Source organism: Rhinoderma darwinii, chromosome 3 (assembly GCF_050947455.1).
Source record: "Rhinoderma darwinii isolate aRhiDar2 chromosome 3, aRhiDar2.hap1, whole genome shotgun sequence".
In the NCBI taxonomy this organism is placed as follows: Eukaryota; Metazoa; Chordata; class Amphibia; order Anura; family Rhinodermatidae; genus Rhinoderma; species Rhinoderma darwinii.
Window position 1 is genome coordinate 126763302 of NC_134689.1, and position 21183 is coordinate 126784484.

At 42.6% G+C, this 21183-nt stretch overlaps 1 protein-coding gene across 3 annotated transcripts in view; it reads left to right on the plus strand.

Moving 5' to 3' along the window:
- Window positions 1-5364, plus strand: part of NUP37 (nucleoporin 37) — a 58585-nt gene extending 53221 nt beyond the window's left edge. For all 3 annotated transcript variants that reach the window (XM_075856685.1, XM_075856683.1, XM_075856684.1), the window contains exons 7-10: window positions 1392-1573; window positions 3062-3112; window positions 4094-4187; window positions 5056-5364. In XM_075856685.1, the coding sequence (XP_075712800.1) occupies window positions 1392-1573; window positions 3062-3112; window positions 4094-4187; window positions 5056-5169 (441 nt within the window). In that variant the 3' untranslated portion in view covers window positions 5170-5364. The remainder of the gene's footprint in view (window positions 1-1391; window positions 1574-3061; window positions 3113-4093; window positions 4188-5055) is intronic.
- The last annotated feature ends 15819 nt before the right edge of the window (window positions 5365-21183 follow it).

Consider the following 21183-nt stretch of genomic DNA (forward strand, 5'->3'; position numbering starts at 1 on the left):
GGATTTGAAATTGGGCTGCTTTCACACAATGCAGTTTGTTTGAGTGCAATGTTTGTTTCCTAGCCAAAACCAGGATTAGATGCAAATAAGATGAGTAGTATAAGTTCCTATTTGATACTTCCTCTCTTTATGATCTCTTCTGGCTTTGACTTATTAAAAAAAAAACTGCACCAAATTGTGCTTGGTAAATTTAGCCGAATGGATTTTCACACCTGGAATGGATCCATGACAGATCTGTTTTTCCACTACTGATGTATAATGGGTTCATCCACTTTTTAAATTTTTATTTACATTTGTTTTTTGGTTGTTTACCTATATACAATATTGCAACATGTTAAGCTATTCTGACTTTCAAAATCATTAAGGCCTCATTCACACGGCAGGGTTTCCCGTCCGGGTGCCGGCCGTTCATAAATCGGCCGGCACCCGGCTGCATTAGGAATGATAGACCCCTAATGGGGCTATTCACACGACCGATTTTTTGACGGCCGGAAAATCCGGCCGTCAAAAAATAGGACATGCTCTATCTTTGCCCGGACACCCGGCCGCCCGGCTCCCATAGAAGTCTATGGGGCCGGGTATTACACGGCCATCACCGGAATGTGTTCCGAGTGATGGCCGGGTTTCCCGGCGCTTGCGCTCTATCTCCTCCTCCTCACAGCGCAGAGTGCATGTGAGGAGGAGGAGTTGATGCCATTCTGACGAATGGCATCGCTGCACACTGTTGCAGGGCCGGGGTGTACAGCAGGTGGAGGGAGCGCTGCGCTGGCTCCCTTCCCCTGCTTGTTAAAAGCACCCTGGCTCGGCGACACCTTAGATGGCGCCGCTAGTAGCAGCAGCTGCTGCGGCTGCTACTACTGCAGCGACGCCACTATAGCAGAGCGGGGAGGTATCTCCCCGCTCTGCTATGTGCTAGCCGCACTTTAGCTCCTTGAAGGAGCGGAATCCCCGTGTGTTCGGGGATTCCGCTCCTGGACAGAGCGCTTGATGTCTCTGTCCATATCTGGGCAGTGACATCAGGGGAAACTCCTGAAGCGGAATCCCCGAACACATGGGGATTCCCCTTCAGGAGCTGCCGCTGATGTCACTGTCCGGATCTGCCCGGCCCGGCACGGATGCATAACTTTATGCAAACCGGCCGGGCAGAATGGCCGATTTTACCGGCCGGCACTCGGGCTCGGACCCGACCCGGTCGTGTGAATCCCGCCTAACTCAAACTTGACAGTGTATTAGTCATATGAAATTACCCAAGTTTTGTTTCAATGATATGCCCAGTCCATTCAGAATAGGCATGTTCTCCTAGATACATCTGAAGTTTTATCACTTATTTCTTTTTCTTATTTTTGTCTTTCATATTCATGTTGTAACATAATATTCCTCTTTTCTTCCAGCTGATGGTAGCAGAGAAGACAGGCATAATACGTATTTATGATATGACTAGACAACAAGCCATTCTGTCACTTGAGTCCTTGCAGATGCCCCTCATGTCTGCAGACTGGTGCTTACAAAATACATTCCGAGTAGGAGCAGTTGCAGGGAATAACTGGGTAATTTGGGAGATGCCACGCTCCAGGTTAGTGACCAATTCTACGACCTTCCATTACACATACGCATTTAAACCATTGGCCGGTAAAGTAGATAACATTTTCTTATCTCGTTACAATGGCACATGACAAGGGATGGGATATATAATGTGTTGGAAGCAGTAAAAATGGGCAAGCATAGGTATCTGAGTGACTTTGACAAGGACCACATTGTGATGGCTAGAGTCAGAACATCTCCAAAATGGCAGATCTTTTGGTGTTCTTGGTATGCAGGGGTTAGTATCTACCAAAAGTAATCCAAGGAAGTACAACTGGTGAACTGGCAGCAGGGTCGTGTGCATCCAAGGTTGAGAGATATTCATGGGTTGCGAAGGCCCATCTGTCTGGTCAGACCCCAAAGAAGAGCTACTGTAGCACAAGTTGCTGGCTATGATAGAAAGGTGTCAGAAACCACAGTGTGTTGCAACTTGCTGCATAGCTGCAGACCGGTCAGAGTACCCAAGCAGAACCTTGTCCATTGCCGAAAGTGCCTACAATGGGCACATGAGCATCAGAACTGGACCATGGAGTAATGGAAATGGTAGTCTGGTCTGATAAATCATGGTTTCTTCTCTACAAGTCTGCCACATTTTTAGGAGCAATTTCCAAAAGCCTGACGGTACCACGTTCATCTGTTCAAACAATAATATGCAAGTTTAAGCACTATGGAACCATGCATCCATACCGTTCCGTCTCCTAGAGATGAACATACTTTGGATTCAAATCCATCCAAGAACAATAGCAATCGACCTTGTGAATTTGCTGGAGGAAACGGGTACAAAATTATATCAGCGGTAAAATGTGTCCTATATCAACCTGACCTGAAAGGCTACTCAGCAAGGAGAAAGCCACTGCTCCAAAAACCGCCATAAAAAAAGCCAGGTTACAGTTTGCAAGTGCACATGGGGACAAAGATTTTACATTTTAGAGAAATATCCTCTGGTCTAATGAAACAAAGAATACGGTTTGCCCATAACGACCATTGGTATAAAGGAACATTTTTGGGAAAGATTGAAGAAGCATCTCAAGACATCAGTTAAAGGTTGAGTGCAGATGGGTCTTCCAAATGGACAATGACTCCAAACATGATGTTTTTTTTAGGAGGGTCACTAAAAAGAGCAGCTCTTACTCAGAGTCTAGGTGACCACACATCCATGTATTAAACAAATCAACTTGATGGTCACTGTGTAAAACTTACAAACGATCAGTCTACTCATCAATAACAGTTTGCTGGAGGTACTAGCAGCAAAATCCTGCGCAATCAGCTATTTGCAGGTGAAAACGGTAGCAGAACAGGGGATGTCCAAGTAATAGAGTATTTGCAGCGGCTCTGGCTATTATAGGGGGTTCAGATCGCGAGATTCCCTGTATTACCGTAAAAGGAGGCAACCCCATTAATTATAGGAAAACACTTAATATCTGAAATAAGCTCACTTATTATATTTATTAATAGTAATAATATATTTTGTTTTTTTTAGTTACCCTCAAGATAATAAGCCTGTACACGTTGACCGAGCGAAATGCTTCAAGTATGTTTTACCTTTTTACAGTTTTTACTTTTGTTTTTTCTATCACTTGTCCTGCATACATCATCTAGCCATGACATAGAATGATACAGTTGTCTGAAGTTTCATTGCAGTGACTATTGTACTGTTAATAATACATACGTAAAAATTAAAGTGGATCTGTCATCATACTATGCTGCCCTATGTAAGCCCCTCTCACCATTAACTGACAGCTATCATGTATATTTGCATATATACACAGCAGGCTGCCAGTCACTTGTGGGAGGGTGCTTATATCTATTCTTGCGTTTTATGTCCATGGCTTTGCTGTAAATTCACCAGTTAGAGCAGAGCTCTTCTGTTAAATTATACTATATTTGAAAGATTTTTAGGATATGCAGGATTCTTTCATTTAAATGTACCTCCAGTGATGAACATAAAACCTGTGCCTGTGTGTAAATTGAAGTCTTTTAGGCTTCGTTCACATTTGCGTCAGGGTTTACATTGTTCTGCTAGAAATTAAAATATTGGAAGGTGCTGCATCAGTCGCCAGACGGAACCCATTGACTTTCCGTTATGGCATACGTATTGTTTTGGCAGACAAAATTATCGCTGCATGCTTCTCTCTTTTGTTGACGCAAATGTGAACATAGCCTAATCTGGAGAAAAACAATTTGTGCTCTGTTTATTAGCTTTATTTATGTGTAGACTACACACTCATTCATTTCAATATGGGGCAGAGTAGGAGGAGACTTGAATTACTGCAGCCTTTTACCTCCTCCTAGCTTAGAGAGAGCTCTATAAATAATGAGTTTCTGCTAATATAGTTTGAATATCTTACCCAATAAGGGACATACACGTGTCTGTAGAAGGAGCTTGCTTGTTGATAAAGCCATTAGTCTACTACAATTATTATTGCTTAATATTATTTGTAATAGATTTATTGTTTATTCATTTTAAAACCCACAATTACTGGTATTTTTTTTAATATGAATTTTCTTGTAGGTGGTCCAAATGCAATGAAAATCTATTTGCAACTACTGGATGTCCAGGAAAGATGAACACTCAACTTCTCATCCATCATTTAGGGCACCCACATGTAAGACAAAAAACGAATACTATTTTGTAAGATGGCTGTAAGGCCATATTCAGACATGGCAAAATCTGCAGCAATGTATACAGGACGATACTGTGGAAATATGAGCATTGTGCGGATTATCAAATTGTGAAAATTGAGCAGGCAATAAAGAATTACATAGGCCATTAATGTTTAAAGGGGTTTTCCCATGAGGGAAATTCACGGCATATCCACAGGATATGTTATAAATGTCAGATAGATGCGGGTCCCACTTCTGGGATCCAAACCTATCTCCAGAACGGGGCCCCCTAAGCCCCATTCAGCCGCACTGTATTGCGGCTTAATGAGGTGAATTCTGACCATGAAAAAGGTTATATGGTTGTGAGCTACGTCAACAGCGTAGCTCGCTGAGCTACACTGTTTTCGTAAGTCCCATAGAAATGAATGGAAGTTACGTAAACAGCACATCTTGCATGCTACGCTTCTTCCGTAACTGCCATTCACTACTATGAGAGTTACGGAAACAGCGTAGCTCAGCGAGCTACGCTGTTTTCGTAACTCCCGACCATATAGCCAGGAAGTGGCCGGGAGTCCACGAGATCAGACAAAGCTAGAACGGGGCTTGGGGGGCCCCATTCTAGAGATAGGTGCGGGTCCCACATCTATCTGACATTTATGACCTATCCTGTGGATAGGTCATAAATGTCTCTCATGGGAAAACCTCTTTAAGTCCCAGAGAACTGCTTTAAATTTCCTTAAAAACTACTGTCCGCCATTCATGATACTCCATAACAACAGCTGTATTCAACCTAAACAAGTTTATCATAATGATACCATCTGCCTGTTATTTACATGGAGAGTGTTTACCATGTACACTTTATCTTTTCAGCCCATCCTCATTGGCTCTGCACCTGTGGGTTCTGGACTCAGCTGGCATCGGTCCTTACCCCTCTGTGTTGTTGGAGGATACCGCAAACTTTTTTTCTGGCTTACTGAAATGTAACTGTCAATTTTAAAGTGCTATATAACTTTGTACATGATTTATATATTCCTGTGATTTTTTCTTTCACAGCTTTTTCAGCACAAGTGGGGCTTTCATTTGGTGATATGCATTGATATATAATGAACAAATAAAATATCAAATTTTCATTATTTTAAGTGTAGCAGCTTCCAAATAAATAGTTATTTCAAAAACAAATGTTTTTTAGTATATATTTGCATTTGTCCTGAATACAGGGACACTAAATGTGTGATCTTGGTTTTAGGCAACTCTAGTGTCCAAAAATGCAAGTTTGCATTTCATATATTGCAGTGTAAAGGCATACAATTTGCATTAAAATAAGGTTAAGTTAAAAAAATTCTCCTTTTTTTCAGGCACTTCTGTGTTAGAGGTTTTTCAATGGAAGGTATTTACCCCAGGATAAAGATTCAATGAATACCTTCCATTGAAAAACTACTGCCACAGGATCACCTGAAAAAAAGGAGAATTTGTTCAACCTAACCATATTTTTCAAGACAAGGGGAAACCTGTGTTAAGCCTATACCCGGTGTCATCTCCTAAGGCCAAGCAAACTGGGTTTTAGAGTCTTAGACTCATCATGTAACAAAATGAAGTTGTGCCGATGAACCAGCACAACCCAAAAAGGTGAGCCATCACTTCACAATCTCTGAACTCTGTTCTATTGAAACCTGTGGTCCCTACGTTATTGCCTTATAGGAGCGCCATCTCCCATTTTTTTCCCCTTTTTTTCTCCGTATATTAGAATTTGAATTAGAAGAAATGCAAAACCACTCAATTTAAACACTTAGACACCCCAGTGCATTTACATACATGTTAGACCTGTCTTCAGTTCTTAGGGTTTGTTTTTTTATTTTTATTTATTTGAATATGGCAGAAAAATATTAACGTGCAAAACATTTCACACAGTACAGACTACTGGGAAATAGAATCCCTGTTCACATTCTGCTACAGCTCTTATGTTCAGGGCTACCCAATATGTTTTACTTTTTTATTGTATGGTCAGACAGCAGGGTTTATCTAAGCAGGATGAGATTTGCCACCTTTACTGTTCTGTAGATATTTTGTAATAGAAGTACATTTGGAATGCTTCTAAAATGACTGGCTGTAGAAACATAGAACCCCCAAAGTATTCATCTAGGGGTATAAAAATAATTTTTTACTTTCTACAACTAAAAAAAGAAAAAATTAATTACGGGATTTGAGTAGTGGCATAAAATCAGTAACTATCCTCTACCAAGTGACCCACAAAACAGTGGTTAAAATCCTGGACGAGTCTATCCCCTCTCCTTGCCAGGGACCCAGGCCATGTTGGCTTACGTCAAGGAGAACCTTGAGAAGATTCATCCGGAAATCTTACCCGGCCAGAGCCAGATGATTCTTCATGAAGAAGAAAGATGGATCTCTTCGACGATGTATTGATTACCGAGGTTTGAAGCAAATCACAGTCAAAAACAAGTACCCTTTGCCACTAATCCTGACAACAGAATTTGTGGGGCCAAGATTTTCATAAAGCTGGATGAACGTGGGGCTTATAACTTGATCCGTATCCGCAAAGGTGACAAGTGGAAAGCCACGTTCAACACCCCAGACGGCCACTACGAATATCTCGTGATACCCTTTCGACTGTGTAATGCTCCAGCTGTCTTCCAGGAATTCGTAAACAACATCTTCCCGGGATCTACTGTATGTCTGTGTGGTGATGTATATGGACAACATCCTGATCTACTTACCAGATCTGACTACTCATTAAAAGCATGTTTGCCAAGTCATGTTGCGGTTAAGGGGGAATCGCCTATATGCTAAACTCAAAAAGTGTGTGTTCGAGAGGAATTCTCTGCCCTTACTGGGCTTCATTATCTTTGATCGTGGACTCAAGATGGATCCAGGGAAGGTGAAGTCCGTCTTAGAGTGGCCACGTCCACAGGGCCTTCGGGCTTTACAGCGATTTCTGGGATTCGCAAATTGCTACCGGCAGTTTATCCCGAACTTCTCGTCTCTGACTGCGCCAATCTCTGCTCTCGCTAAAAAGGGAGTGAACAAAAAGGTATGGCCTCTGGAGGCAGAGTCAGCATTTACCAGCCTTCAGAGCGCCTTCACTTCAGCCACAGTTATTCACCATCCTGACGCGTCTCGACAGTTCTATCTAGAGGTTGACGCGTCTTTCGTTGGTGCTGGAGCACTTTTTTTTTCAAAGAAACTCCAAGGGTAAGACAGTGGCTTCTTCTCCAAACTATTCTCTCCTGCAGAGTGCAACTGCTCCATCAGGGATAGGGAGTTACTGGCCGTCAATTTGGCCTTGGAGGAGGGGAGACACTTGCTGGAGGGCGCCATTCATCCTATCATCATTTATACGGATCACAAGATCCTTATGTACCTACAGTCTGCACAATGACTAAATCCTCGCCAAGCGAGATGGTCACTGTTTATCGCCCGATTCCAATTCCTGCTCCACTTCCATTCTTTAGACAAAAATGTGAAGGCTGATGCCCTGTCTCAGTCATTTGAAACTGATGACTCTAAGGAAATTCCTCAATATATCAGATCCTTCCAGGATTATTGCCGCTAACCCTCTGCAAATTAGAGACGTTCCCACTGGAAAGACTTTTGTTCGTCCTGCAGACAGGAAGAGAATTCTCCTCTGTCGACACAATTCCAAACTGGCTGGGCGCTCTGGTGTCCGTAAAACATGGGACTTGATTTCTCGTCACTACTGGTGGTCTAAGCTGCCTAGAGATGTTGTGGACTATGTTTCCTCCTGTATGAACTGTGACTTAACCCCTTCAGGACTGAGCTTGTTTTGGCCTTCAGGACGAAGACGATTTTTTAAATCTGACATGTCACTTTATGTGGTAATAGCTTGGGAATGCTTTTACCTATCCATGATTTTGAGATTGTTTTCTCGTGACATATTGTACTTTGTTAGTGAAAAAATTTGGTCAATAAATTCAATATTAATTTGTAAAAAAAACACAGATTTGGAGACAATGTGCAAAAATTACATTTAAATTTAGAAAAATGCTATCTGCTTGTAAAACAGATAGTAATACCACACAAAATAGTTACTAGTTCACATTTCCCATATGTCTACTTTATGTTTGCATCGTTTTTTGAACATTGATAAGACTTAGAACTTTGGCAGCGATTTCTCATATTTTCAAGAAAATTTCAAAAGGCTATTTTTACAAGGACCAGTTCAGTTCTGAAGTGGCTTTGAGGGCCTTATATATTAGAAAGTCCCCATAAATCACCCCATTTTGAAAACTGCATCCCTCAAAGTATTCAAAACAGCATTCAGAAAGTGTTTTAACCCTTTAGGCGTTTCACAGGAATTAAAGCAAAGTAGAGGTGAAATTTACGAATTTCATTTTTTTTTTGCCAAAATTCATTTGTAATGCATTTTTTCTATACCACAAAGTTTTACCCGAGAAATGCAACTCAATATTTATTGCCCAGATTCTACAGTTTTTAGAAATATTCCGTATTTGACCCTAGTGCGCTAATTTACTGAAATACAGGCCTCAGAAGCAAAGGAGCACCTAGTGGATTTTGGGGCCTCCTTTTTTTGAATATATTTTAGGTACCATGTCAGGTTTGAAGAGGTCTTGTGGGGCCAAAACAATAAAGGCCCCCAAAAGTGTCCCCAGTTAGCATTTTTAACCCAGTTTTTTTGCTAAATGTATTTGAATTAGTATGTGAAGATGAAAATCTACTTTTTTTCTGAAAAAACGTAGACATTTTTATTTTTTTCAAGGAATAAAAGAGAAAAAACACCCCAACATATGTAAAGCAATTTCTCCCAATTATAGCAATACCCCATATTTGGTAATAAACTTCTGTTTGGACCCACAGCAGGACTCAGAAGGCAAGGAGCACCATTTGGATTTCTGATTTTGCTGGAATAGTTTTTAGTGCCGTGTCACGTTTGCAATGCACTGGAGGGAACAAAATAGTGGAAACCCCCCAAAAGTGACCCCATTTTGGAAACTACACTCAAGGAATTTTTCTAGGGGTAAAGTTAGCATTTTGACCCCCACAGTTGTTTTGCTGAATTCATTGGAGTTATTCTGTAAAGGTAAAAATCTACTTTTTTTTCTGAAAAAAGGTAGCCATTTTTATTTTTTACAAGGAATAAAGCAGAAAAAGCACCCCAATTTGTAAAACAATTTCTCCCGATTACGGAAATATGCCATATGTGGTAATAAACTGCTGTTTGACCCACAGCAGGGCTTAGAAGGGAAGGAGCGCTATTTTGTTTTTGGAGCTCAAATTTAGCTGAAATGGTTGTTGGGTGCTATGTCGCATTTGCAAAGCCCCTGAGAGGCCAAAACAGTGGAAACCCCCCAAAAGTGACCCCCATTTTGGAAATTACACCACTTAAAGAATCTATCTAGGGGTATTGTGGGCATTTAGACCCCACAAGTCTTTTGCAGGATTTATTAGAATTAGGCCGTGAAAATGAATATCAACATTTCTTCCACTAAAATGTTGAATTTATTCAATTTCACAAAAGATAAAGGAGGAAAAAGCCACCCAACATTTGTAAAGCAATTTCTCCCGAGTACGGCTATACCCCACATGTGGTCATAAATGGTTTTTCATTAGAAAGTAATTAACCCTTTCCGGACTAAACCATTTTTTTATTTTCCTTTTTAATTTTTCCCTCCCCGCTTTCCAAGAGCCATAACTTTTTTATTTTCCCGTCAATAGAGTGGTGTGAGGACTTATTTTTTGTGGAACGAGCGGTCGTTTTAATTGGTACCATTTTTTGGTACATACAACTTTTTGAGCACTTTTTATTACATTTTTTTTGGTAGAGCCAAGGTGACAAAAAAACAGTGATTTTGCAGTTTTAAATTCTTTATTTTTCACGTGAGCCCGCTCCATACATCACCCCCCACACTACGACATGCTATGTCGTGGTGCGCGAAGGGGGTTAATGTGCAGTGGATGGTGCAGAGTGAAAATTACAATTTTCCACTGATATGTCATTTTCGTGCACTACATGTTATGCCCAGTTTGTGCCACTGAAGACAAATACCTCATAAAATATTAACCGGGTTCTCCCGGGTATGGCGATGCCATATCAGTGGACGTAAACTGCTCTTTGGGCACGCTGTAGGGCTCAGAAGGAAGGGAGCAGCATTTGGCACGCAGATTTAGCTTGTTAGTTCTGTTTGGCTTTTTACTGGTATTTCAGTTTATAATGTGGGGGCATATGTAATCTGCGCGGAGAACATCAGGGCATAATAAGAGGGTATAATAATGGGGGAAATAAATAATAATCTGCAGATATGTGGCCAGTGTCGCACTGATAAATGGCGCCCGTTCTTATCCGCTTTTGGAACACTGCACATTTTGCGTTGCTATATTCTGAGAGCCAGAACTTTTTTTTATTTTTTCTCCACCAGAGCTGTGTGAGGGCTTATTATTTGCGGGACAATCTGTAGTTTTCATTGGTACCATTTTGGGGTACATGCAATTTTTTTGATCACTTTTTATTCCATTTTTGGCAAGCAAGATGACCGAAAAACATCAATTCTGACAATGTTTTTTATTCTTTTTTTTTTTTATGGCGTTCACCCTGGGCTATAAATGACCATTTTACTTTATTCTGCTGGTCGGTACTATTACAGTGATACCGTATATAATGTTTTTATGTTTTGCAGCGTTTGTGCAATAAAATCACTTATTTATAAAATATATATTTTTTTTGTGTCCCCATATTCTGAGAGCCATAACTTTTTTATTTTTCAGTCAAAAAAGCTGTGCAAGGGCTTGTTTTTTGCGGGACGGGTTGTAGTTTGTATTGGTACTATTTTGGCGTACATACGACTTTTTGATCACTTTTTAGTCTATATTTTGGGAGGAGTGGTGACCAAAAAATAGTGATTCTGGCATTGTCTTTTTACTTATTTTTTTTTGCGGTGTTCACCATGCGGGATAAATAATGTTACAGTTTTATAGTTGGGGTCGTTACGAACGCGGTGATGCCAAATGTGTGTACTTTTTTTAACGTGTTAATTTTTTTCCTATGATAAAAGACTTTTAGCAAAAAAAGGATTTTTTGTTTGTCACTTCTAACTTTTATTTTTACACTTTTTAAAAACATTTTTATTCTTTTTTTACTTGTCCCACAAGGGGACACTTAGACTTGCAGCTCTGATCGCTGCTAGAACACATTACACTACCTACGTAGTGTAATGTGTTCTAAATGTCATTGTCACGTGACAGTCACACTGACAGGAAGCCTCGGAGAACCAGCCGGAGGGTCGTAAGGGGGGGGGGGGGTACTGTAATGGCCACGGACCGCCACCTTCTCTCACCTACTGGCGACCGCAGACCTCTGAGCTCATGCCGGCGTCTTCCCCCCTGGAGGCGCCAGCACACGCGGCCCTGCAGCCTCTCCTAGAGTGCGCACGCACGCTCATCCCCAGCCTTAAAGGGCCAGCGTACTAACCGGTAAAAAGTTCCCTAACCAATCCTCAAATTACCCTGGACTATAAAAAGTGCTCTGCCCTTCCACCCCTTGCCTGAGCGTTGTTTTCTACCCATGTTCGTATAGAAAATTGTCTCTTAGTTGTATTCTGTTCCCAGTGTTCTCGTATCCTGTATCCCGTATCCAGTAACTGATTTTTCCTGAGTCAAGTGCATCTTCTGCGCTACGTATTATCTGGGCCAAATGTCATCTGCCACACTACGTATCATCTGTGCCAAGTGTCATCTGCCATGCTACGTGTCATTTGCGCCAACTGTTTGCTACGCTACGTGTCTGCTAAGTCTACTGTCTGCCAAGCCGAGTATTTGCAAGATCACCTATCCAGGTACTCTTGTCCTAGGGACGGTTATTGACTTTTGGTCGGCCAGCTGCTACTCCTCTACGACGGAGCGGCCTAGTGGGTCCACATACCCCACAGACGTGACAGTAACGTTTGCCAAACCCAGACTCGTCCATCAGACTTCCAGAGAAGGGGGAATCATCATTCCACAGAATCCAGTGGTGACGTGTTTTACACCACTCTATCCAGCACCCCCCCCCCCCCCCCCCATGCCATGAAGCTCCCGGCTCAATTTACGTGCAGATGTTAATGCCAGATGAGGTTTGGAACTCTGCAGTTATGGAGTAAGCAGAGCGATGGCGACTTATAAGCACTATGTGTCTCGGCACTCGACGACCCCACTCTGTAACTTTATGTGGTCTGCCACTTTGTGGCTGAATTGCTGTGGTTCCTAAATGTTTCCAATTTGCAATAATATAACTCACAATTGATCGTGGAATATCTAGGAGGGAAGACATTTCGCAAACTGACTTCTTGCAACGGTGCGATCCCATTACAGTACCACGCTCAAGTTCAGTGAGCTCTTTAACCCCTTAACGCCGAAGGACGGATATATCCGTCCTCAGCAGCTGCTAGTTCGCGCAGGAGGACGGATATATCCGTCCTGTGATGGCGCGGGTACTGAGACTGTACCCACGCGATCAGCGGCAGGAGCACGGCTGTTATACACAGCCTGGCTCCTGCTGCAACTGCCGGAATCGAAGCACGCGCCGATTCCGGCAGTTTAACCCATTAAATGCCGCTGTCAACAGTGACAGCGGCATTTAATGTGTTTGACAGAGGGGGGAACTCCCTCTGTCACCCGATCGGCGCACCCGCAAACAAATCGCGGGTCGCCGTCGGGTTTCCATGACAGCCGGGGGTCTAACAAAGACCCCCAGGTCTGTCTTCAGCATCTGCCTGTTATGCGATGCCGGAGGCATGACCTAACAGGTTGCCTGTCAGTTTTACACTGACAGGCAATAATGCTTTGGTATACGAAGTATACCAAAGCATTATATATGCGATCGGCATATCGCATAGTGAAGTCCCATGGTGGGACTAAAAAAAAAAAAGTAAAACCGTTAAATAAAGTTTGTGAAAAAAATAATAAAAAAAATTACAGTCAAAGTCAAATAAAACTACTTTTTTGCCCCCAAAAGTGGTTTTATTTAATAAAACGGTCAAAACAAATCACACATACACATATATGGTATCCCCGCGATCGTCACAACTTGACCAATAAAATGAACACATTAATTAAACCACCGGATGAATGGCGTCCAAAGAAAACGCAAAAAACAACGGCAAAATTCTCTCTTTTCTCCCATTCCCCCCATAAAAAATAAAATAAAAGTTCATCTATAAGTCCTATGTACCCCAAAATAGTACTAATGAAAACTACACATTGTCCCGCAAAAATCAATCCCACGTACGGCCACATCGACGGAAAAATAAAAAAATTACGCCTCTTGGAACGCGGCGATGCAAAAACAAGTAATTTTTTTCTAAAAGGGTTTTTATTGTGCAAACGTAGAAAAAACATATAAAACCTTTACACATTTGGTATCCCTGTAATCGTGCCGACCCATAGAATAAAGTTAACATGTTATTTACGCTGCGTAGTAAACGGCGTAAATTTATAACGTGAAAATTAATGCTGGAATAGCTGCTTATTTTCAATTCTCTCCTAAAATAAAGTTAATAAAAGTTAATCAATATGTTATAAGCATCTAAAAATGGTACAATTACAAAATACAACTCGTCCCGGAAAAAACAAGCCCTTATACGGCTATGTCGACGGAATAAAAAAAGAGTTACGACTCTTGGAATGCGACCGTGGAAAAACAAAAAATAATCCTTGGTCATTAACGTGCAAAATGGCCCGGTCATTAAGGGGACTAAAGAAATCAATGATTAAGAGGTGTGCCCCAATACTTTTGTCCATAGAGTACTTGTTACCCCCCCCCCCCTTGTGGTTTTTTAAAATTTCCATCTTAGGCATTATACACACGAGCGTGTCCGATTTGCGCGCGTAAAAAAAACGCAACGTTTTGCGTGTGTTGCAGTTCTGTGTGACATCTGCGTTTTTTACTCGTTTATGTCATCAGTATGTCACGCGTTTTTTACGTCATAAAAAAAACTGAAGGAGGTGTTTTTCTCATTTCTTTAACAACTGTTGTGTGAATCACGGACAGCACACTGATGACGTCCGTGTGATGTCCGTGATTTTCACGCACCCATTGACTTCAATGGGTGCGTGATGCGCGCAATATGCACAAGTATAGGATATGCAGTGCGTTTCACGCAGCGGAAACCCACTGTCTAAATGGCCCCATTGAATTTCATAGGTTTGTGTGACGTCTGTTGTTTTAACGCGCGTAACACGGACGTGAAATACACTCGTGTGAATAAGGCCTTAGACCGTCCACCTAATGTCTTCAGTACCGGTCTGAAGAAGTTACGTGTAGTGCGCTGATTCTTATTGGCTGGCCTGCACAATAGCATTTACAAGAGGATCTGGGTGGTGGGACTGAAGTAATGGGCATGTGCAGGGCCGGACTGGGACTTAAAAATCAGCCCTGGCATTTTTAATCACACAGGCCATACGCATCCGCCAGTGTTGGGCTGGAGTACATGGGACCACCTTTCAGCTATACAAGACATGGGGAGCTTTATTAAAACAGGTGTAAATGAAAAGAGGAATAGTTCCTGATACCGCCAACACCAACAAATCCACTGCTTTTACACCAGAATAATGAAAACTCAAGCAGACTTCTTTCCGCTGCATGTGAATGGGCTACTTTGTACCCCATTCATTTGTAATGGATGCAGAATGTGAGTGGATTTGAAAGGGATTTAGGTGTGGAATCAGGGACTTAGTCCTAATCAAATCCTGATTGCGTGATCATGGCCTAATACTGACTTATAATGATTTCAAATTTTACCATTCCGCAATACTAAAATATCACCATACTGTAAATAAATAGTATGATTTCAATTTTAAATTCAGCCACACACACACACGCACACACGCAACCCACAGGCTGGTAACATGCTGCATTTGTGCCACTCACACCTAGGACACATGCGCACGGACACCAATCACACCTAGAACACATGTGCACTCACACCTAGGCCACATGTGCACTCACACCAAGAACACACGTGCATGCACTCCACACTTATGACTCATGCGCGCGCACTTACACCTAGAACACATCTTCCACTCACACCTATGACATATGCGCACTCACACCTAGGATATATCCTCCACTCTCGCCACTCACACCTTAGATATATGCCGCACGTTGTCTACCCACAACAAGGACACATGTTAAACACGCACTACTCACACCTGGCACAGATGCTGCACACACCACTCACATACGAGACACATACCATTCATACACTAGACACTTACCCGACACTTGACACATACCGTACACACTGCTTACACTAGACACATACCGCACACATTACACAAATTGTAAACACATACCTCACATAACACTTACACACGAGGCCTATACCACACAACACTCACATTGAAAACAACATGCACACAAATGCCACTAATACATTAGAAGACATAAAACTCACATTCATACAATTGACATACACTGTTAACACTACATCAACCAGTCACACTACAAAAATCAATCCAACACTTCACTCACATTGCTATATTTACCTGCTTTTTTTTGTAGACTGCTGATTCTTTGGCACTGGCATGCAGTACATAGGCATCTATACCTGAGATGCCCCCTCCACCACTAAACGCCGTCCATCTGCCCACTAAACCATGCTCCTTTTACAAAACTCCTTCCATCTGTGGCTCAAATTAACCATAACCTGATGCTCACCCTTTTAACCCTATCGCTCCTCCTGTCTACAGTATCTGGACCCCCTCCCACAAGCAGGTTGCTTGCACTTATGCCCCCCCTACCCCCCTCATGGAGTTAGAGATAAAGAAATAAACCTGCAGACGCTACAGCCATCAGTAACACCTGGCAGGGCCTGAGGTCTCCTCGGTAGCCAGATTTAAGCTGTGCTCAGGGGGCAGTAGAAAGAGCAAGTTCATCACTGATTGGCTGATGCTCAGCCAACCAGCGTTAGGTTTTATTTGTATATGTAGACTGGGCAGGTACTGATACTCCTTTTCCTCTGCGGTGCCAGAGATGTGCGCTAATGAGCTAGGCATCCGTGTAGAAAATAAGTCTACAGCTTATTAGCTGTAGCTCGGCGTACAAGCACTATACTTCATTTTTTAAGTGCTCCTTCCCATCATTGCAGAGTACACAGCCGTAAAGCTCGGAAAGATGTGGTTTTAAACACCAGGAGGCAGCAGTTATTGTAATGTTGGTGCTTGTGTTCACCATTTTCCACAGGGCCGATTCTTGCTTTTCTGCTGCATGAGGCAAAAATTGAAATGGCGCCACCCCCCCCCCCCCACTTTGATTGACATTCCCATGGCTGTTCTACAACACTAGCAGCCTCCTCCAACTTTTGCGGATGCGCCGTTGCCTTGTACTTGCATGCCCAGTGCAGCTGGGCAGAGTACACCTCACTGCATGGTGTGTTCCCAAGTAGTACAAGGCAATGGCGCATCCGAGAAAGTTGGGGGAGACTGGTAGTGATGTATAACAGCTAGAGGGATGTCAATCAAGCATGGAAAGTTGGGTTTGGAGGCAGGACTATGTGACTCTTCAAAATAGCGGCACCGCCCCATGACCCTTTAATGAGTAATTAGCATATAGCGTGCGCCTGTTTAAATGTTGATTTTAGAGATTTTTCTTTATCTGAAAACAACATACAAGGGAATGTTTGGAAATATTTTCAGGTCATGTATTACTGCATGGTGGCGGTTCAAGGGGTTAAACCTACCTGACAAGTTCCCCGTTAAATATACAATGAATTGAAAACCATTCCATCTGCCCTGTAATTTTGTTATTATAAATATATTCTATATAATTACAGCTCCAGAACCAAGCTCTGACGTATACGGCAACTGAACCAAGCTCAATACATATAAACAGCACCAGAACAAAGCTCAGTACATATATACAGCACCAGAACAAAGCTCAGTACATAAATACAGCACCAGAACAAAGCTCAGTACATAAATACAACACCAGAACAAAGCTCAGTACATATATACAGCTCCAAAACAAGCTCATTGCATATATACAGCACCAGAACAAAGCTCAGTACAAAAACACAGCACCAGAACAAAGCCCAGCACATAAATATAACACCAGAGCCAAGCTCAGTACATATATACAACACCAGAACCAAGCTCAGTACATATATACAGCACCAGAACAAAGCTTAGCACATAAATACAACACCAGAACCAAGGTCAGTACATATATACAGCTCCAGAACCAAGCTCAGTACATATATACAGCACCAGGACAAAGCTCAGTACATATATACAGCACCAGGACAAAGCTCAGTACATATATACAGCACCAGGACAAAGCTCAGTACATATATGCAGCACAAGAACTAAACTCAGCACATAAATACAACACCAGAACCAAGCTCAGTACATAAATACAGCACCAGAACCAAGCTCAGCACATAAATACAGCACCAGAACCAAGCTCAGTACATAAATACAGCACCAGAACAAAGCTCAGCACATAAATACAACACCAGAACCAAACTCAGTACATATATACAGCTCCAGAACCAAGCTCAGTGCATATATACAGCTCCAGAACCAAGCTCAGCACATAAATACAACACCAGAACCAAGCTCAGTGCATAAATACAGCACCAAAACCAAGCTCAGTACATAAATACAGCACCATAACCAAGCTCAGCACATAAATACAACACCAGAACCAAACTCAGTACATATATACAGCTCCAGAACCAAGCTCAGTGCATATATACGGCACCAGAACAAAGCTCAGTACATATATACAGCTCCAGAACCAAGCTCCGTACATAAATACAGCACCAGCACAAATACAGCTCAATTTAGTATCGTATAGGGTTGTACGGCGTACAACTACAGCTTCCAGCATGGACCCAACAATGGTAAAGATTGAGAGTTAAAAGCTGGGAGTTGCTGTTTCACAAAAAAAAAATCATACCACTCATCATCTCGCTGCAGATCATACAGTGACTACAGTACTGATTTGAGGCAGAATAAACATTTATATTAAGTGACTCACCGGTGACGATCTCAGATTCTAGTTGTTCTTTTTCTCCTTTCTTCTCCATCTTGCCCAGGCCTCTACGACAACTTCTCCCAGCCACAGACCATTTCTGCAGTTCGCAGCTCAGATTTCTTCAGCGACTCACTATTCAAACATTTCTGCACGTATAAACGAAAATAAAATTCTCATGGTGCCACACACTGTACCCCTAAATATAATAGTTCCATACACTGCACCTATAATTGTAATGGAACCATACACCGTGTATGGTGCTATTATAATCAGGGACACAGTGTATGGTGCTATTATAATCAGGGACACAGTGTCCCTAATTATAATAGCACCATACACTGTCCAACGCACACACAGTGCTCCCTGTAGATAGTGCCCCCAATAGAGCCCCCTGTAAATAGTGACCCACATATAGCGTCCCCTGTAGATTGTGCCCACATACAGCGCCCCCTGTGTATAGTGCCCCGCATATACCCTCCCCTGTAGATTGTGCCCCACATATAGCCTCCCCTGTAGATAGTGCCCCACATATAGCCTACCCTGTAATTTGTGCCCCACATATAGCTCCCTCTTTATATAGTGTCCCACATATAGCCTCCCCTGTAGATAATGCCCCAAATATAGCCTACCCTGTAGTTTGTGCCCCACATATAGCTCCCTCTGTATATAGTGCCCCACATATAGTCTCCTCTGTAGATAGAGTCCCACATATAGCTCCCCCCCCCCCCTGCAGACAATGTCAATCAAACTTTTAGGTGGAAAAAAACAACTTTACTTGCCTTCATCCCGTTCCCACGCCATCCTGTGTCAATGCAGGCCTGCTCTCTTCTGAGCAGCTGTGCTGGGGCTAAACGGCGGCGCTGATTGGCAGGGCAGAATGACTTGCCCCGCCAATCAGCGCCTTTCAACAACAGAAGCGTCGCCGTCATCGTGCCGCTAGCATTGTTGAAAGATGCTGATTGGCGGGGCAAGTCATTTTGCCCTGCCAATCGGCATCATTGTAAGGCCATTGTAACTTGTCCGGCCATATAGACGCAGGTACAATTAGTGCAGGAGTGAGTGGCGGAAGCTGGTTTCAGCGGTGCCGCCGCTCCCTCAGAGAGGTAGTAGGCCACCGACTGAGGCGAGAAGCTCCTCTCGCCTCATGGACGGTGCGGCCCAGTCCGACACTGATTGTTTGAGCAGCCAGCAGGCGGCCCACTGTTCATTGGCCCATCTGACATTTGCCAGAACTGCCAGATGGCCAGTGCAGCCCTGGGCATGTGTGTCCACCAGCAGTGCACGCATTGGGGGAAATCTATCAAGACTGGCGTTTCACACACCAGTCTTAATATATAGCCCACTGGAGTAAGATGCTCCTTATTCATTAAGAGATTACGCCACTTTCTGGAATAAGTTATCGTAAATTAGTTGTGCCATGGATGGCCCTGCCCCTTCTGCTATGCTCTGTCCCATTTTAAGAAATACGGTGGAATCGGCACAAAAGTCAAACATTTTCCAACAAAATTGTGACTTTTCGGCTTTTTCAGCTGTTGCTTGCTGGAAAACTGGCATAGAAATAATTTCCCCCCATTATGTAAACATTCTACAAGGGAATCAAAAGAACACCCAGGGGGCTCCACGTTCACCCATATATATTTATATATGCTATAACACTAAATAACTTATGGAGTTCCTAATGTTAACGGTAACAAAGGTTTGACAGCTGTATGCTGTGAGGAGAGGTTTTGATTTCAGGCCTATTTACAATTTTTTGTTTAACTTTCTGATCGCTTTGATAAGTTGTATTTCACTCATATATGTAAATGTAACTCAAACTTCTGAAACCTAGATGTAATCAAGCAGTGATCATTAGGAAGTAATCCTATTGAAGAACATCTGAGCATCTACCCAGCCTATGTCTACACACAACAAGAAATTGCAATCAATTACTTAGCAAAGGAGACGAGATAGACTTCAGGTTTAGTGTCCCTTTATGAGAGCTGATCCATAAGGAATTTAATTCTTCCTGAGGCATATTGAGACACCTACCTATAAGTCTACACTGGCTTCCCATCAGTACTTCAGCTTTAAACACACAAGACACCTCTTGTACTTCCCAGTAACGTCCAGGTCTTTTCAGATTCAGATGGCCTTGTGCCAAAACAAACTTCTTTAAGATGAAAGCTATGAAGAAGCAATTCTGTGTTACTGTGGGTCTGTTTTATTTAATACTCAAGAATAAGCGCATAAATCTGCTATGCCAGCCTTATATAAGATAAAGTCCTTTGAACTTGTGAGATTGTCATGAATTCCTATGTAAATAAAGCTTAAAGAGGCTCTGTCACCAGATTTTGCAACCCCTATCTCCTATTGCAGCAGATCGGCGCTGCAATGTAGATTACAGTAACGTTTTTGTTTTGTTTTTTAAACGAGCATTTTTGGCCAAGTTATGACCATTTTTATATTTATGTAAATGAGGCTTTCTAAAGTACAACTGGGCGTGTTTAAAGTTAAAGTACAACTGGGCGTGTATTATGTGCGTACATCGGGGCGTTTTTACTTCTTTTACTAGCTGGGCGTTGTGTATAGAAGTATCATCCACTTCTCTTCACAACGCCCAGCTTCTGGCAGTGCAGACACACAGCGTGTTCTCGAGAGATCACGCTGTGACGTCACTCACTTCCTGCCGCAGGTCCTGCATCGTGTCGGACGAGCGAGGACACATCGGCACCAGAGGCTACATTTGATTCTGCAGCAGCATCGGCGTTTGCAGGTAAGTCGATGTAGCTACTTACCTGCAAACGCCGATGCTGCTGCAGAATCAACTGTAGCCTCTGGTTGCCGATGTGTCCTCGCTCGTCCGACACGATGCAGGACCTGGGGCAGGAAGTGAGTGACGTCACAGCGTGATCTCTCGAGAACACGCTGTGTCTGCACTGCCAGAAGCTGGGCGTTGTGAAGAGAAGTGGATGATACTTCTATACACAACGCCCAGCTAGTAAAAGAAGTAAAAA